This window comes from Gekko japonicus, unplaced genomic scaffold (genome assembly GCF_001447785.1).
Source record: "Gekko japonicus isolate JY-2015 unplaced genomic scaffold, Gekko_japonicus_V1.1 scaffold65, whole genome shotgun sequence".
Lineage (NCBI taxonomy): Eukaryota > Metazoa > Chordata > Lepidosauria > Squamata > Gekkonidae > Gekko > Gekko japonicus.
The window spans coordinates 2,115,946-2,131,161 of NW_015165832.1; the positions used below are offsets into that span (position 1 = coordinate 2,115,946).

Consider the following 15,216-nt stretch of genomic DNA (forward strand, 5'->3'; position numbering starts at 1 on the left):
TATTGATCCATTAGTTTTGCAGGCATAACCAGAGTGCCTGGTAGGTGCAGACACAAAAGTCATGTAACGCATAAGCCCTTTTCACATGACCAAAGTGTATACACTGAGTGTGCATGGGGGGTGGGGGAGATATGAGTGGGGGGAGGGCAACAGCCCATTCCACCATTGGGCCTGCGGGAATACGCAGAGGCCTGGTCTCAGAGCCAACAGGGGAGGGAGTTTGCCGCCACCTTGATCTTCCCCGTCTTGCCAGCTCTGTCTCTCTCTGTCTCTGTTTCTCTCTCTTGTACACACACATACTCTGCCTATGGAGAGAGGCCAGCTGACTTCCTTGCTAGCCTTCCTCCCAACCCCTTTTGAGGGCAGTGCTATATGAATCTTTGGTTGTGTTTGAGGGTTGAGGTAAAAATGTACAGCCACTTCCTAACACTTGCTCTTTAGACCTTGAATCCTCTGGTTCTGTTCTTGGAAGCCTCCATATCACGTGAGCTACAGTCAAGTGCCCAGTTTATCCCCATGCAAAAGACGATGGAATAACTGACTGTAATACAATGTTGCCCTACCCAGAAAAATAGCAATGATTTTGCTCCAGCATGAGTTACCTCGATTGGTGTGCTGTCTCCACAACTGGTAAGAAAAGTGTAGTGAGAATCATTCAAGTAAAAATTGGCATGTCTTATGAAAGTATGCTACTAGTTGTTTCTTAACTGAGCATGATAAACAATGATGGACACCCAATAGTTGTGGAAGTAAGGTTTGCCACAATTAGTGTGCTTTGGGCTGACTACTTTTTAGTGGCTTTGCACCTATGCTTCGCAGCCAGACATGTATAGCTGAAGCCTTGTTTTTCATTATGAATTTCTGCATTTCAAGTTGTTATAAGCTCAGATGGGCCAGTAAAAAGTTGGTACAGTGAGCAATGAATATTGCTTCTCATGAGCTGAGTTCGTTATGACATGTATACTACCATTAACCTGGGATTGCTCCAGCTTGATTGGTCCACTGCAGTTGCTTTATTCCAGATTTCTGGAAATGCTTCCACTGGGGAGGACCAAAATATTTTAAAGGCACTAGTATAGTGACCACTAGTACTACTGACCACAAGAAATATGTGGTGCTAGCAGAACATGTAAACTGAGTCTCTCTCTGGCTTTCCTTAAACATACCTTTCTAGTCTCAAGACATAATCAGTATCACATAGTTCGTTCTGAACCAGGCTATATTTATTTATTTATTTAGTATATAGTATATATAGTATAGATCAAAAATCCATAGGACTGAAACAGGAACAGACAGAGTTTTCTACAAATCCGAGGGAGCCCCAGGTTTGCCATAAAATATGAACGCTAAAAAAAGAAAGAAAATTGGGCTCCCGGCTTCCCTTGTAGCATCTTGTAGCCTTCGCCCTCAGCCCGCATGGCTAAATACCAGTGCTCCCGGTAGGCAGGCAATACCAGTGCTCCTGGGGAGGGGAAAGTATAGTGGTGGGACTAGGCATAGAGCTAAGGGAAGGGGACGGAGAAGTAATTTAGCTCGGCTCTCTTCCAGCCTACGTCCCATCCCAAAGGTTGCAGGCAGGGGGGCTAGGATGATTGACGCTCCTCCGGCATTGGCGCTGTGTAACGCCAGGTCTATCAATAATAAGACCTCAGTCTTTCGGGACTTCCTACAGGAGCAGAAGATAGACCTGGCATGCGTGACCGAGACCTGGGTGCGAGAGGGAGAGACAGTATCTCTCTCCCAAATGGCTCCTCCTGGGTTCTCGGTCCCTCACCAATCCCAGACCAGAAGGCGGGGGTGGGGAGTTGCAGTATTCATCAAGGAGGCTTACTCCTTCAGGGCACTCCCGCTGCCAAGGATCATGGGCACTGTGTGTCGGCCTGATATGGGAAGCCGAGGAGAGTGTGGCAATTTGACTAGTGTACCAACCGCCCAATGCACCGGCCAATAGCCTACTATTGCCTAGAGCGGGCTGGCACTTAGGGGCGCCTAACTGCACCCGTCCCCCGCCAAAAGCCCTGCATGTATCTAGTCCCTTACCGGGGGACCACCACAGCCACCTCTACCACCGCCACCGCCTCTTTCACCCCGAGTCCACTGTCCAGTGCACCCAGAAGCAGGCAGGGAAGGAAGCAAGGAGGGAGGAAGCACCCCCCCTGCTGTGCTCGGGGCCTGTCCTGAGGTGCAGATGGCCTGTAGGGCGGGCAGGAGGCGGACGGTGCCGCCTGAAGGGCCCAGCAGCTGGACTGCTCAGGTAGGCGTGCGTGGTGCATAGAGGAGGCTGGAGCAGATCTGCTGCTGCTTCCTCCTCCAAGACAGGCGTGCTCGGACCGGACGACTCCTCCACGCTGCCCTCGGTGAGTCTCCTTGGTGCCACCCCCGCAGGGAGTGAGGGGACGGGGCGCACGCAGCTGGGGGGGTCCCAGTCCCCCAGGGGGAAGGAGAGATGGGGGAAGCGGGTGGAGGGGGGGGGAAAGAAAAAGCAGAAGGGCCGCCCTTCGAAGAGACTTGTAGCCCCCTCTCCCCCCCACCTGATGCGCCCAGCTTAGCACCTGGATTGAGTGTTGGAGAGGCACGCGGCGGCGGGGGAGAGACACAAGGTGAGGAGGGGCGCCACAAGGCAGCCTCACCTGGGGGGGCGCTAGCTTTACCTAGGGCGCCGAAAAACCTCGGGCCGGCACTGACTAGTATCCTTGGTCCCTACTGTATTTGGAACCAAGCTAAGAATTGAGGCTGCAGACCCCTGGTGGTGGTCCGCAGACATAACACCTTATCAATGGAGGCTCAGGTAGCAGCCACTGCCAAGTTGGCCTTTTATCATCTTAGGCTGATTAGGCAGTTGGTTCCCTTCCTTCTAATGCAACGACTTGGCAACGCACTATGGTCACCTCGAGATTGGATTAGTGTAATGCTCTCTACATGGGGCTGCCCTGGCCCAAATCTGGAAGCTGCAGCTAGTGCAGAATGCAGCGGCGAGGCTGTTGTTGTGTCATCCTGTGCGGGAACACACCCAGCCCACCCTAAAAAAAACTGCACTGGCTGTCTATAGCATACCGGATTCGGTTCAAGGTGCTGGTGATTACCTTTAAAGCCCTATATGGCCAGAGACCTGCATACCCGAAGGACTGCCTTTCCCCATATGTTCCCCAGAGAGCACTGCAACCGGGGACCCAGAATTGGCTGGCCCTCCCTAACATCAAGAAGGCCAGGCTTGCGTCAACAAGGGCTAGGGCTTTCTTGGTGGCGGCTCCATTCTGGTGGAATGAGCTCCTGGAGGAGATCAGGTCCCTGTGGGATCTGTTACAGTTCCACAGGGCCTGTAAAACGGAGCTCTTCCACAAGGTTTTTGGAGCTGCCACCATCACTGCCACCATCGACATCTGACAGTTCTTGGAGAGCGAGCCCGACCCCCCGGGTCCCCTAAGTATACTCTGACTTGAGTGCCTGGGACATCTGTGGTAGATTATGATCCTGACTGTGCACTGAGGACTTAATGCTAGAACTTTATTAAGTTGTATAGTTATTGTTTTAAATTTATGTCTGATTGGGTTTTATTATTTATTGTACTGTTTTATATTGTTGTAAGCCGCCCTGAGTTGGCCTTGCTGGGAGGGCGGGGTAGAAATCGAATGAATGAATGAATGAATGAATGAATACTGGTGTAAGGTCTGCACAGGGCATAATTCCATCTCAGAAAAACTCTCCCATGACCAGCCTTCAAGCATCATCCTAATTCGGAAGTCGCCCGTCTTCTCCTTGAACCCAGATGCTTTACTGGCATAGGTGAGAGATGACAGCTTACCCGATGGAACGCGCTGACAGGCCCTTACCTCTCAGTGACACACAAAACTGCATCAAATGGGACACTGGTATGGGCCAAGCCTGCCTCCAACCGGCTTCCTCCCTAAAGTGGACACTGGTATGGGCCAAGCCTGCCTCCGACCGGCTTCCTCCCTAAAAGACAGAAAACTGCTTACCCGCCCTCTTATAAGCTCTCCGAGTAGAGGGGGCGAGAGCTAAACTTATCGCCCTGTTGGCCTCAGCCCGCCAATCTGCCACACATCTGCCAGCATCTGTACTGGGAACTGGTTGGCTTCCGGAGCCAGCTGGCGGAATCTCTCCATTTGTTTTCAGGAGAGAGCGTCAGCGACCCCGTTACTGACCCCCGGGACATGCCTAGCTTTGAACAAAATATTACTCTGCAAACAGCAGAGTGTGAAGGCTCTGACCAGGGCCATGACCCTAGGAGACCTGGACATCAGCGAGTTCATCACATGCACTGTGGACAGATTGTCACACCAGAAGTGGACAGTATAGCTTGCAAGCTCTACTGACCAAATCCACACTGCTATGACAATTGGAAAAAATTCCAGGAAGGTGAGGTCTTTAACCCACCCAGCCCGAAACCATTCCCCAGGAGTTGGAGGGGGGCGGGAGCAGCCTTACTAACTGCAGCCGCACCTGGACAACAAGGCCCTAACTGATACATCCCCCCACCGGAGAGAGTGCACCCTTCGTTGGCCCCCAGGCAAGCTGTGGCAGTTAATGCCTTCACCTTGTGGCTGCCTAATGGCTCCCTGATCAACCGTCATCCCTATGAACTGTTTAGGTGCCACCCAGCTCCTCAGGACACCCGTAGGGCTCCAGGCAGGCCGTGCCGCCTAACTTCCCTTTAATTGGGGGCGCTGGTGCTGTAACCCCCTCTGCCGTGCCTAGGGAAATGGACTGCCTCCCTCCCCTGGGCCACTGTTGTGAGCCACTACTGGCCACCGACGTCACCGCCGCTAAGGGAGCCACCACTCCCAGAACCGCTGCCGCGCCGAAGGAACCAATGCTGACAGAGGGCCGCTGCCACCAAGATCGGGCCACTGCCGCTGGTGTAAATGGGCAGCCACTGCCAAAAACGTGCTGCCGCCGACATGAACAGGCCACCGCAACCACCATTATGAATGGGCCACCACCATCTCCACCAAGAACGAGCCACTGCCGAGATCGTGCAGGATTGCAAAGTCTAATGTTATGGTTAAGTTATTAATGGGGTTCTTCTTTCAGGTGCTGCGCCATGGTGTTGCAAGTGGAGGCGGACCTTGCGATAATAAGAGCAAGGTGGCCTGGAGTGCAGATAGTCTGGTTGGCTATTCTGCCTCACCATGAAGGACAAGGCCATGGTGCTACAAGCAGGGGCTGACCTTGTGATAAAAGCAAGATGGCCCAGACTGCAGATAGTCTGGTCGGCTATTCTGCTTCACTATGAAGGGCAAGGCCCTGGTGTTACAAGCGGAGGCTGACCTTGTGATAATAAGAGCAAAGTGGCCCAGAGTGCAGATAGTTGGGTCAGCTATTCTGCCCCGCCAGGTATGGCGCAATTTGGGAGACCTCCGCTAGGCATAAAGCCAACCGCCAGATGAGGAAGGTCATGGAGGGTGGTTTAGGGCAATTATTGCCGCACCCCAACATATGGGTCGAGTTTCAGGTCCTGTACAGGGCAGACGGGGTGCATCTATCAGACAAGGGCAATGGGTTTGTGGCGTCCTCTTATTTGGGGAGGACTGTTTATTACTTTAAATTATACTTTGTGTTCACAAACAGGATAGTTTCTGCTGCCACCAGGAATTTAAACAAATTCCAAATCTTCTTTCATTACCTACTGTTGGTAATGTGACCCAGAGTCTAGGCTTTTCAGGGATCTATGTGGTCCTGAGGAAAGATAGAACTGAATTCTGGGATAAACTTGAACAAAAGAGGATTTATTGAAATAAGAACAAAATATGAGGCTGGTTTATCTGTAACAGTTTGGGAATAAGGGACTTGTAAATATGTCTGGCACATGTAACACATACACAGTCCTTTCTTTTTTTTTGACACTCAGATCCAACACTAACAGGAATCACTCTTTAGCAGGCACACAGGCTAAGCTCTTGGTAATTTTAACTTCCTTCCAGATCTTTAGAGTCTCACTTTGAAGGCATATATACTGTACTCTTTAACATCCCACACAGTACTATCAGAACCCTCACTGACTGAACTCAGTAACTGAACAATTCCAACTGATTTATCTAACTGACTTTTCTATAACTGACTGACACCCACACAGATCTACACAGAACAACTCGCGGGAGCCAGACCGGAAGCGCAAAGCTCTTTGTATTTCTGACTTTCTTTCAGATCTTTAGAGTTTCACTTTTGAAGAGACATATACTACACTCTAAATTCTTTATTTTCCACACGGAGTCAGCTCACTGACTGACTTTTACTCCAATTCAAAACTCCAACTGCTTTCTCTAACTGACTTTCATAACTGACTTCAAGACACACACAGAGATTCATTTCAAAAACTCCTCCCACACTCTGTCATCCACCAATCACAGCACACTTGTCCCTCTCATTCTACTCTGCTATCACTGCGCTCCAACCAAACATTTAAAGGAAAACACACATTCTTAAAACAAGGAATCATTACAGGGTTATTTTTACAGGACTTGGGGCAAGGGATTAGGTCAGCCTTGGGCTGTTAGTGGGGAGCAAAGGCCAAAGCAGAGGCTTGGCCTTGGCAGTGGCAGATTTGTGTGGGCAAGAAATCGGAACCGGTGAACACCTTACGGCATTTCCCCATTAGGGAACAGGGCATCATCAGGAACTGCCTTTTGATTTTACGGTCCAGGGTACTCAACAGTGATCACCTCTGGGAACCTCTTAGGGTAAGTCTCCTCTCTACAAGTTGTAAGGCTTCAGGGGTAGGCGCTCCTAGGTGGCAATCAGTTTTGCTGGGCTGCCAGTTGCGAGCCAGACCAATGGCTCAAGACCGGAGCTAGGTGACCAGCCCGAGAAAAGGGCAAGGAGGTTGGTCAGGTGAGTGACACCTGCCTTGCCTGTTTCGTGCTCGCTTAGTTGAGCTCTTCCTGAAATGTTTTGTTAAATAGTTAATAAAGTGGCCCTTGTTTACTTCCAAACTGTTGTCTGTCTTGTTATTCTGACTAGGGGGGGGGGGACATTGTGGGATTAAAACTCCATAAAATAACAGAAACAACATCTTTGATTTAACCCACTCAGATTATGTTCTGAGAACTTGAGGGTCTGGGCAGGGGACCTGACCTGGATGGCCCAGACTAACCCAATCTTACCAGATCTCATAAGCTAAGCAGGTTGGCCCTGGTTAGTACCTGGAAAAGAGACCACAAAGGAAGTCCAGGGTTGCTACACAGAGGCAGACAATAGCAAATCATCTCTGTTTGTCTACTGCCTTGAAAACCCTACAGAGTCACCATAACTTGGCTGTGACTTGACAACACTTTCCACCAACAAAGATGTGAGGGATAGCCTGGGGGATGACTGCAAAATATGTTTGATTCATACTAAAAACCCCTGAAGTTTTCAGTAGTTCATAAATATTTTTAGAATTTTGCCCATTAGACTTAGCAAATGTTAGCACATCTAATTAAAAATAAAGTGAATACTTACATCTTCATCTCTTTCCAACTCAAGACCTGCCTGCATAAGATTGGTTTCGTATTCTTCTCTGCGAAATCTCTTGTCATCTTCATGGTAATCCATGTGTGGTTCCTTTTCATCCATGTTCATCTCCCCTCCTTTTCCAGGAAGCGGCTGATCATGTTTGACACTACGAGGCCCCAAGTCATTAAAATGGATTCGTCTGGTGAGTGTTCTACCGAAAGAGGACTTCTTGTAGTGGTAGACCAGGATATAATCCACTTTCCTTTTTCCATCTCTAAAATAAAGCCCATACTTGCAATTTGCATCTGGATCTTGCGAAAACGAATTTAATATCTGCAGCCAAAAGACAAGAAAAGTCTTTAGTGGACTCTTTAGCTTAGAGATTAAATACTAAGTACTAAATATTCCTTTTCAGAGACAGCAGAAGTATCCTGTGGCCAATGTTCCCAGAGCATGAATTTTGGATAGAACATATTATATGTAATCTTTTCCTAACGCAGCCACTGGAGCTGCTTTTTTGCAGGGAAGAACAATGTAAGGAGAGAAGGATTCTTTAACCCTTAGGAGAAATCATTCACAATTCTGGAGTAGGCTGTTATCAATATATTGAGGACACCCAGCTCTTTATCACTTTACCTAAATCACCCGGTGAATCTACAAATGCCTTGAACTAGCCTTACTGCTGTGATTAATTGGCTAAGAGTGAACAAGCTGAAGATGGAGGTAATGCTAGTCAGGAGTCCTGAAGTTTTGAAGGCTACTGCACTCTTATTTTATTTTATTTTATTTTATTTTAGATTTTTATTCTGCCCTCCCCAAACAGGCTCAGGGTGGATCACAACAAATCGAGTCAAAGACTTGTTACAATAAAATCACATTAAAATCATAAAAACGATAAACAATAAAATTGGTAACAGCAATATAAATCTGTTGGGGCCACAAGGTGGAATCAGATGGGCCCTTTCAGCAGGTTGGGAACTAAAGCAGGGAGGCCAACTGAGGTGGACAACGGCCACCTCAGCCGAAGGCCTGGTGGAACAGCTCTGTTTTGCAGGCCCTGTGGAATGATAAAAGGTCCCGCAGGGCCCTGATCTCCAGTGGGAGCTGATTCCACCAGGCCGGGGGCCGGGCAGAAAAAGCCCTGGCCCTGGTCAAGACTAAGAGGACATCTTTTGAGCCAGGGGTAACCAGTAAATGTTGGTCCTGTGAGTGCAAGGCTCTTTGGGGCACATATGGGAAGAGGCGGTCCTTCAGATATGTTGGTCCCAGGCCACATAAGGCTCTCAAGGTTAGTACCAACACTTTGAAATGGACCTGGTAGTCAATTGGTAGCCAGTGCAAGCGGCACAATACCGGCTGAATGCATGCCCGCACAGGCAATGCCATCAGCAGGTGTGCTGCTGCATTCTGGACTACTTGGAGTTATTGGATCAGTCTCAGGGGCAAGCCCATGTAAAGCGAGTTATGGTAATCAAGCCTGGAAGTGACTCTCCGCTTTTGAATATGTCCTACTGACACTGTGTATAGTTAAGAGCCACAGGGTTACTCTGGGCCCAGCATTTCTACTGGAAACACAAACCAATCCAGATGGGAAAAAAGCACTCTATCAGTTCCTTCCAGCTAACCTGGCAGTTGGCTGCCTATCACAGCTTGGCAAATCTGATCACATGGATCCATGCCATGGTTATCCCATGGCTAGACTACTGTAATACACTCTACATGGGTCTTCTCTTGAAGTCAATATGGAAACTCTAGTTGGTACAGAATGCAGCAACCTAAGTATTCGTGGATGCCAGGCGAACATGTATGTCACTCCAATCCTGTAGTCCGTCCACTGACTACTGATCATTTACTGGCCTCAATTCAAGGTACTGGTCGCCCTTCACTGCTTTGGACCCACGTAATTGCAGGACTGCCTCTCCTACTGTGATCCACCACAGCAGCTTTGGTTGTTTGAAGAGAACCATTTAAAGCTCCTCCATGAAAAGTGGTAAGATCTGCAACCACCTGCTCATGTACATTCTCTGTGGTGGTTCCAACTTTGTGGAATACCCTGCTAAGGTGGTCAGGAAGGCTCTCACAATACTATCCTTCTGTAATATTAACAAAACTCTGAGGAGATGACATGGAAATATTTGAAATAAATAAAACAGAAATGTTCAGGAGAAAACCTGGAAAGTGGACAATTAGGGGACTATGCCACATGGATGTTTCCAAAAACTCACTCCAGTTTGGATGCCAAACCAGAATAAAGCTTCTATGTGGAAGCAACCATTGCTGATTAATCCTTGGCTCCTCTGAGGATTCAATGGTCAGAATACAGATTGATGTCTTCGTTCTGAGGCAATGCACATAATCATAACAGATCAACACAAAATGACTTGGATCCTCAGTTTTTGAATGGTGAACTCATCTTGTAAAAATCACCCCCACATAGTAGAAGAAGAAGAAGAGGAGGAGATTGGATTTATACCCCGCCCTTCACTTGGAGTCTCAGAGCAGCTTACAAACGCCTTTCCCTTCCCCTCCCCACAACAGACACCCTGGGAGGTGGGTGGGGCTGAGAGAACTCTGACACAACTGCTCTTTTTCAAGGACAGCTGTGCCAGAGCTTGTGACTGACCCAAGGTCACATCAGCAGGTGCAAGTGGAGGAGTGGGGAATCAAACCCGGTTCTCCCACTTAACCACTACACCAAACTCTCTCTCTTAGTAACCTTAGTAAGATCTAAGGTTACCACATTGTGAAAATCGTTGGGACTTTGTCACACCAAAAACCTACCCTGAATTCTGTCATCAGAGCTTCATTTTACCATTGTGTGAGTTTTCTCGCTCCTGGTGATTTAAATGAGATTCCCTGCCATTCCCCACCAAAGGAATCTGCTTCATTACTAACAGATTTGTAATATGTTCAAACATTTGTCACTTCCCAGCATCATCTGAGAAAGAGATCAGTTTTAACAGAGACTGAAAGGAGCCAGCTGGTCATATAGCTCAGCCAAAAAGGCCAGTGGACCACAGCCAGGGAGGGACCAAGGTTCAGTTTTTGTTTCGTTCATGACTTTTTCTCATGGAAAATGAAAAAGAAAACACATCTCTCCCCTGCCACAACAACTTGATGGTGGCAAAAAGTAGATATTAAAATTTAAAAGTACACTGCAAAAAGAAAAACTAAACCAACCCCCCCTCACCTGGAATGTGTATGTGTGTGTGTGTGTGTGTGTGAATGAGTGAATGAGTGCAACAATGACTATATTATTTTAAGAAATAATATGCCACTTCTTCTAGGTGAATGAGTGTAACAATGACTATATTATTTTAAGAAATAATATGCCACTTCTTCTAGGTATGAGCCAGCATGGTGAAGTGGTTACTGATCAGACCAGTACTTGGGAGACTTGACTTCAAATCCCCCAAATGTCCTGAAGTTCTCTGGATAATCTCCCGGACAGTTAGTTTCTCTCATCAATCTAACCTCCATCACAGGGCTGTTGTGAGGACCAAAGTGGGAGAACTGTGAATACTGCCTTGAGCTTCTTGGAAGAAGGATGGGATAAAAATGAATAGGTACATTAATATATTTGATGGCCAATTAAAATTTAATTAAAGGTGCATAATGCTTTTATCATTTGCATTACAATCCTCAGAGGTATGTCATAATTATTTCTATTTAATATATGAGGAACTGAAAACTGAGAGGGAGCAACAATACAAGCTGAATCTAGTGGACTGACATGGGATTTGAAACCTGGCATTTTGTCATTTGAGCTAGTATATTGTTTTGCTGCTGAAACATCTGTTTTTCTAAAAAGGCTTATACACCTCTCTTCCTTTGATTTCTTAAGTATGCCTTCTCTTTATTTGGACCAATTTGTTTTCATAACAGATACTACAAAAGTCCATCTTAAAGAGTTCTGAAGAAAAACTCTTCCATTCCTAAATTCAAGAGTTTCACAGTTGCACTCGGCTGAGTATCTTACCCTTACCTCTGCAGATTTACAAAACACCAGTAAAACACTGTAGCTGTGTAAGTGTTCAGAGTAATCAAGTGGTGAAGCCTGTATCATTTCAAGCTGTAAGTGGGCTGATTGTTAAAACACATGATAAGAAGAAAGCTGGTCTAAGCCAGCAACCTGTTACCTTAAGTGGTAGAAGTCTGAATTTTGGTAAAAGACAAAATTGGGCTCTGACACAGGCAATTAGGTGAGATCTGACTACATAATTTTTACGTTATGAATGCAAATACATATTTTACCTTAATGATGCAAAAATTGTAAGAGGTTTGACTTCCATAGTCAAACATTTGCAATGTGCCAATGTCTGTTTGTGGTGGCAGACTACTGCCTAAAATAAAAATAATCCATTCTTAGTTCTAGGAACCATCACCTGACTTATTTAGAGTGGGAATATTGTTTCCACCAAGCCCAGCACATCTCATTCCTTTTTAAAATCTTAATTATGGTTTAAGAGAAGAAAACCAAACTAATTGTTGGATTAAAGTGTCTAGTAGAATTTTGTACTGTCGAAATTGACATGAAAATTACAGCATTCTGGCAGAACAGGTCACTTAACCATCTAAACCTTCAAGTTAGAAAACACAGTTACACAAAACCCATGTCTCCCCAAAACACAGAAATTCTAAGTTAACATGGCTTAACTTTGGTGCCATGTAAGCAGTAAAGAAACATGTAGTCTACTCTCACATATTATTCTCACTTACAAATTAGGTTCTATACACCCACATTTTGCCTGGGTGTTTCAGTCTGATACTGGATTCAGGGGATGTGTCTAGGTAGAAATCCAACAGGTGCTATTTCCCAAACTCTTACTATCTTCTTACCCAAGTTCAGTTTGTATTGTTTATAAAGTAGATGTACAATCCTTTCAACAGAATGCACACTGGGATGCACATCTGATCTAAATGCTGTATAGTGAAACCACATCTGCATTGCCTTCAAAGGAATGCAGTGCTCCAGCCCCCCCCCCCAATCATCAGCACTGTGTCCAAACAACAAGAAAACAGCTATTGAGCACTTGTTTTAGCTGTGATGTGAAAAACATGTTAGTTCAACATTTGGGTGTGTATTTAGATGTTCACCCAATTTAGCTGTGGTTCTTTAAACCATTATGAGGCAACTAAAGGATATTTTAAGTCGGGAGAATAAATGGGCTTGGGGGAGGCATTCCCTGTATACAGTCTCTTCATCATTTAAAGGATCCTAGGGTATAATCCACAACTTAAGGTGCATGCCACCAGAGTCAAATTCTCTCCCTACTAGTTGCAATGTATCCTTTTCATTCACATTTAGACAGACTGCAAATAAGAGCTGTGCTAGACAGGACTGTCATTTTTCTTTCAAAATATTTGCTTTAAGCATTCATGCGGATAAGCACAAAGGCAAATAAATCTGAGGAAAGAAATTGCCTCTGTTCCCATGCAGTGCTCATTTCTTCACTAAGAATATCGGGGGGGGGGAGTGAATGTATTCCCACTGCTCCCACAAAGGGATGCATTCTTCTATTCCCACCCCCAGTTCAGATTGTTGCCAGTAAGCACTATGTAATCTTTTTTTAAAAATCAAGCTATTTGGTGTCACATGTTAGTGTGCATGTGTGCACAAGCAAACAGTTTGAAAGAAAAATACATCTTCTTTCATGCAGTGCTCAGTGTTTGTTCACTCTGAATGGAGCATAGCATATGGATTTCTCCCTTGGATTTCCGGCATCACCAAGTGGTACAAGGTTCTTACATCTGCCAAACATTACAGAAGTAGTTGCATTCTAATCCTCAACCATCTGCACTATCTCATTCTAGTTTACTGTGCCATTGCTGGCCAAGTATAAATTGTATGGCAGTAGTGGAACATCTGGAGGCAAATCCAGGAGTAAAATATTAGTGTGAATGCAGTTAGGATGTTTTCTCAGTAATCTGTAGTATCCATGTTGTTTAAGATCCTCAAGGAACCATAAGAAAACAGGCCACGTGTCTTTCTAGAGGAACACACCCTTTGGGTCACTAACAGAGCCGTTTTAAGCAGAGTTATGTGCTTCAAAGCCCACTTAGAAAAACATAACTCTGTGAGGCATTAAGAGAGTAGTCCTAAGAAGGTCTATTCAGAATCCTAAATGAGGTCTATTCAATGGCACTTACTCCCTGGAGAAGTACTCTTAGGATTGCATTGTAAGTAGATACTAATTCTGTTGAATGGGTTACAATGGTGTAACTCTGCTTTGTATTTCAGTGGTGTGCAAGCTGCACATACTACCTATATCTCAAATGGAGTTCTCCAATGGAGTAGATTGGATTACCTGACACTTTACAGCAGTGCCAGGAAACCAAAATACAGAAAGCCCAATATGGATAGCTCAGATGATTACTGATATTCCAGATCAGGACCTTTCAGCATAAACCCACTTTTTCTTAATTAAACAAAGAACAAAGTATTATTATTTGTTAGGCAGTAATTTTTAAAAAGTCAGCAATGCTTCCAAGTTTGCATGTGTGGTCTCTCTCCGGAGACTACTTTTATATAAATCTGACCGTAGTATAAAAACAGATGCTTCCTTTTGAGGGAAGAAAACCCATCTAATGCTTCTTTTTGTGCCATTTCTCAGAGAAATTACAACCTCATGATCTGCAAAGTGTTTTCTTTAATAGCTCTTAATAAGTTATAATGCACAATCTTTGTTAAAGCAACTTTAATGGCCGCGTTCAGACTGGCAGCTTGGCCCGGCAGGCAAACATTTGAGGAGCATTTCAGTAGCAGATTAAAGGGGCGGGTTCACACAGGCACATGTTTCAGGTGTCCCCCAGCCGTACTCAAGCTGTCTTGTGCCACTTCCCTCCTGAGTTTAAAAGATACCATGTTAAAGTGGTAGCAAACCGTGTATACAGCGCATTGATCCCGGTTCCCTGAGTGTGAACACAAGCGCTGCTAAGGCAGGAACAACCCACAGTTGATAATAGGTGCCAGCTGGTTCCAGGGCAGGTTATGTGCACATGTGCGCACATGCACATGATCGGAATGCTCTGGTGTGCTGAGTGTGGAGTCGATCCTGCCTTATTTGCTGATGTGCCCATGCGCATAGGCGCACGCAGCCAAGTATGGAAACCACGCTAACAGCTTGCTAGGGGCGAGCGACAGTGCGAACGCTCCCTTGCGCTTCCTCCATGGTTCCTCCCACTTCATTCACTGCAGTGTGAACGGGAATACCGGTAACAAGTCGTTCCAGGTCTATTCCGTTTTTTCTTTGCCACGACTCCCTAGCGCTTCAAATTGCCAGTCTGAACTCGGCCAATGATTTGTAGAGATGTAATTCGTTTAGTTATATGGACACTGCCATGCTACTATAGAAGCACGAGAGCACACAAAGGCTAAACTACAAGATGAGAAACAAATGGCTGCCCCCAACCCCTCTCTTGACTTTCTCTCATAAAGTCAGATGCCGTGATGTCATAATGGTGTGCTTCTCCCTATCCCCACCTCTGGTTTATGAAGGAAGCAGGGAAACGCACAATGTGATTCCCCCATGAAGCCTGCTGCAGCCTCTGCCTGTAACCCTAGAGAGCCACTACCAGTTAGAGCGGACAGTATTGATGACAATAGATCACCACAGGCTCTGTCAGGCTCCAGTTTCATATCTATATATCTAATAGCCAAGTTGCCCCCGTGAGTGCGGATCGTTAAATCAGCACTCCGGGGGCACTTGGGGGGGAGAGGTTTGTGCACATGTGGGGCGGTCCCCACGTGTGCACAAAAATCCA

At 46.1% G+C, this 15,216-nt stretch overlaps 1 protein-coding gene across 1 annotated transcript in view; it reads right to left on the bottom strand.

Annotated features, from left to right (window-relative positions):
* ANO1 (anoctamin 1, calcium activated chloride channel) overlaps window positions 1-15,216 on the bottom strand; it is a gene marked incomplete at its 5' end in the record, with an annotated part of 133,859 nt that overhangs the window by 116,782 nt on the left and 1,861 nt on the right. The window contains one exon of the mRNA XM_015410856.1: window positions 7,459-7,785. Coding sequence (XP_015266342.1) covers window positions 7,459-7,785 — 327 coding nt within the window. The remainder of the gene's footprint in view (window positions 1-7,458; window positions 7,786-15,216) is intronic.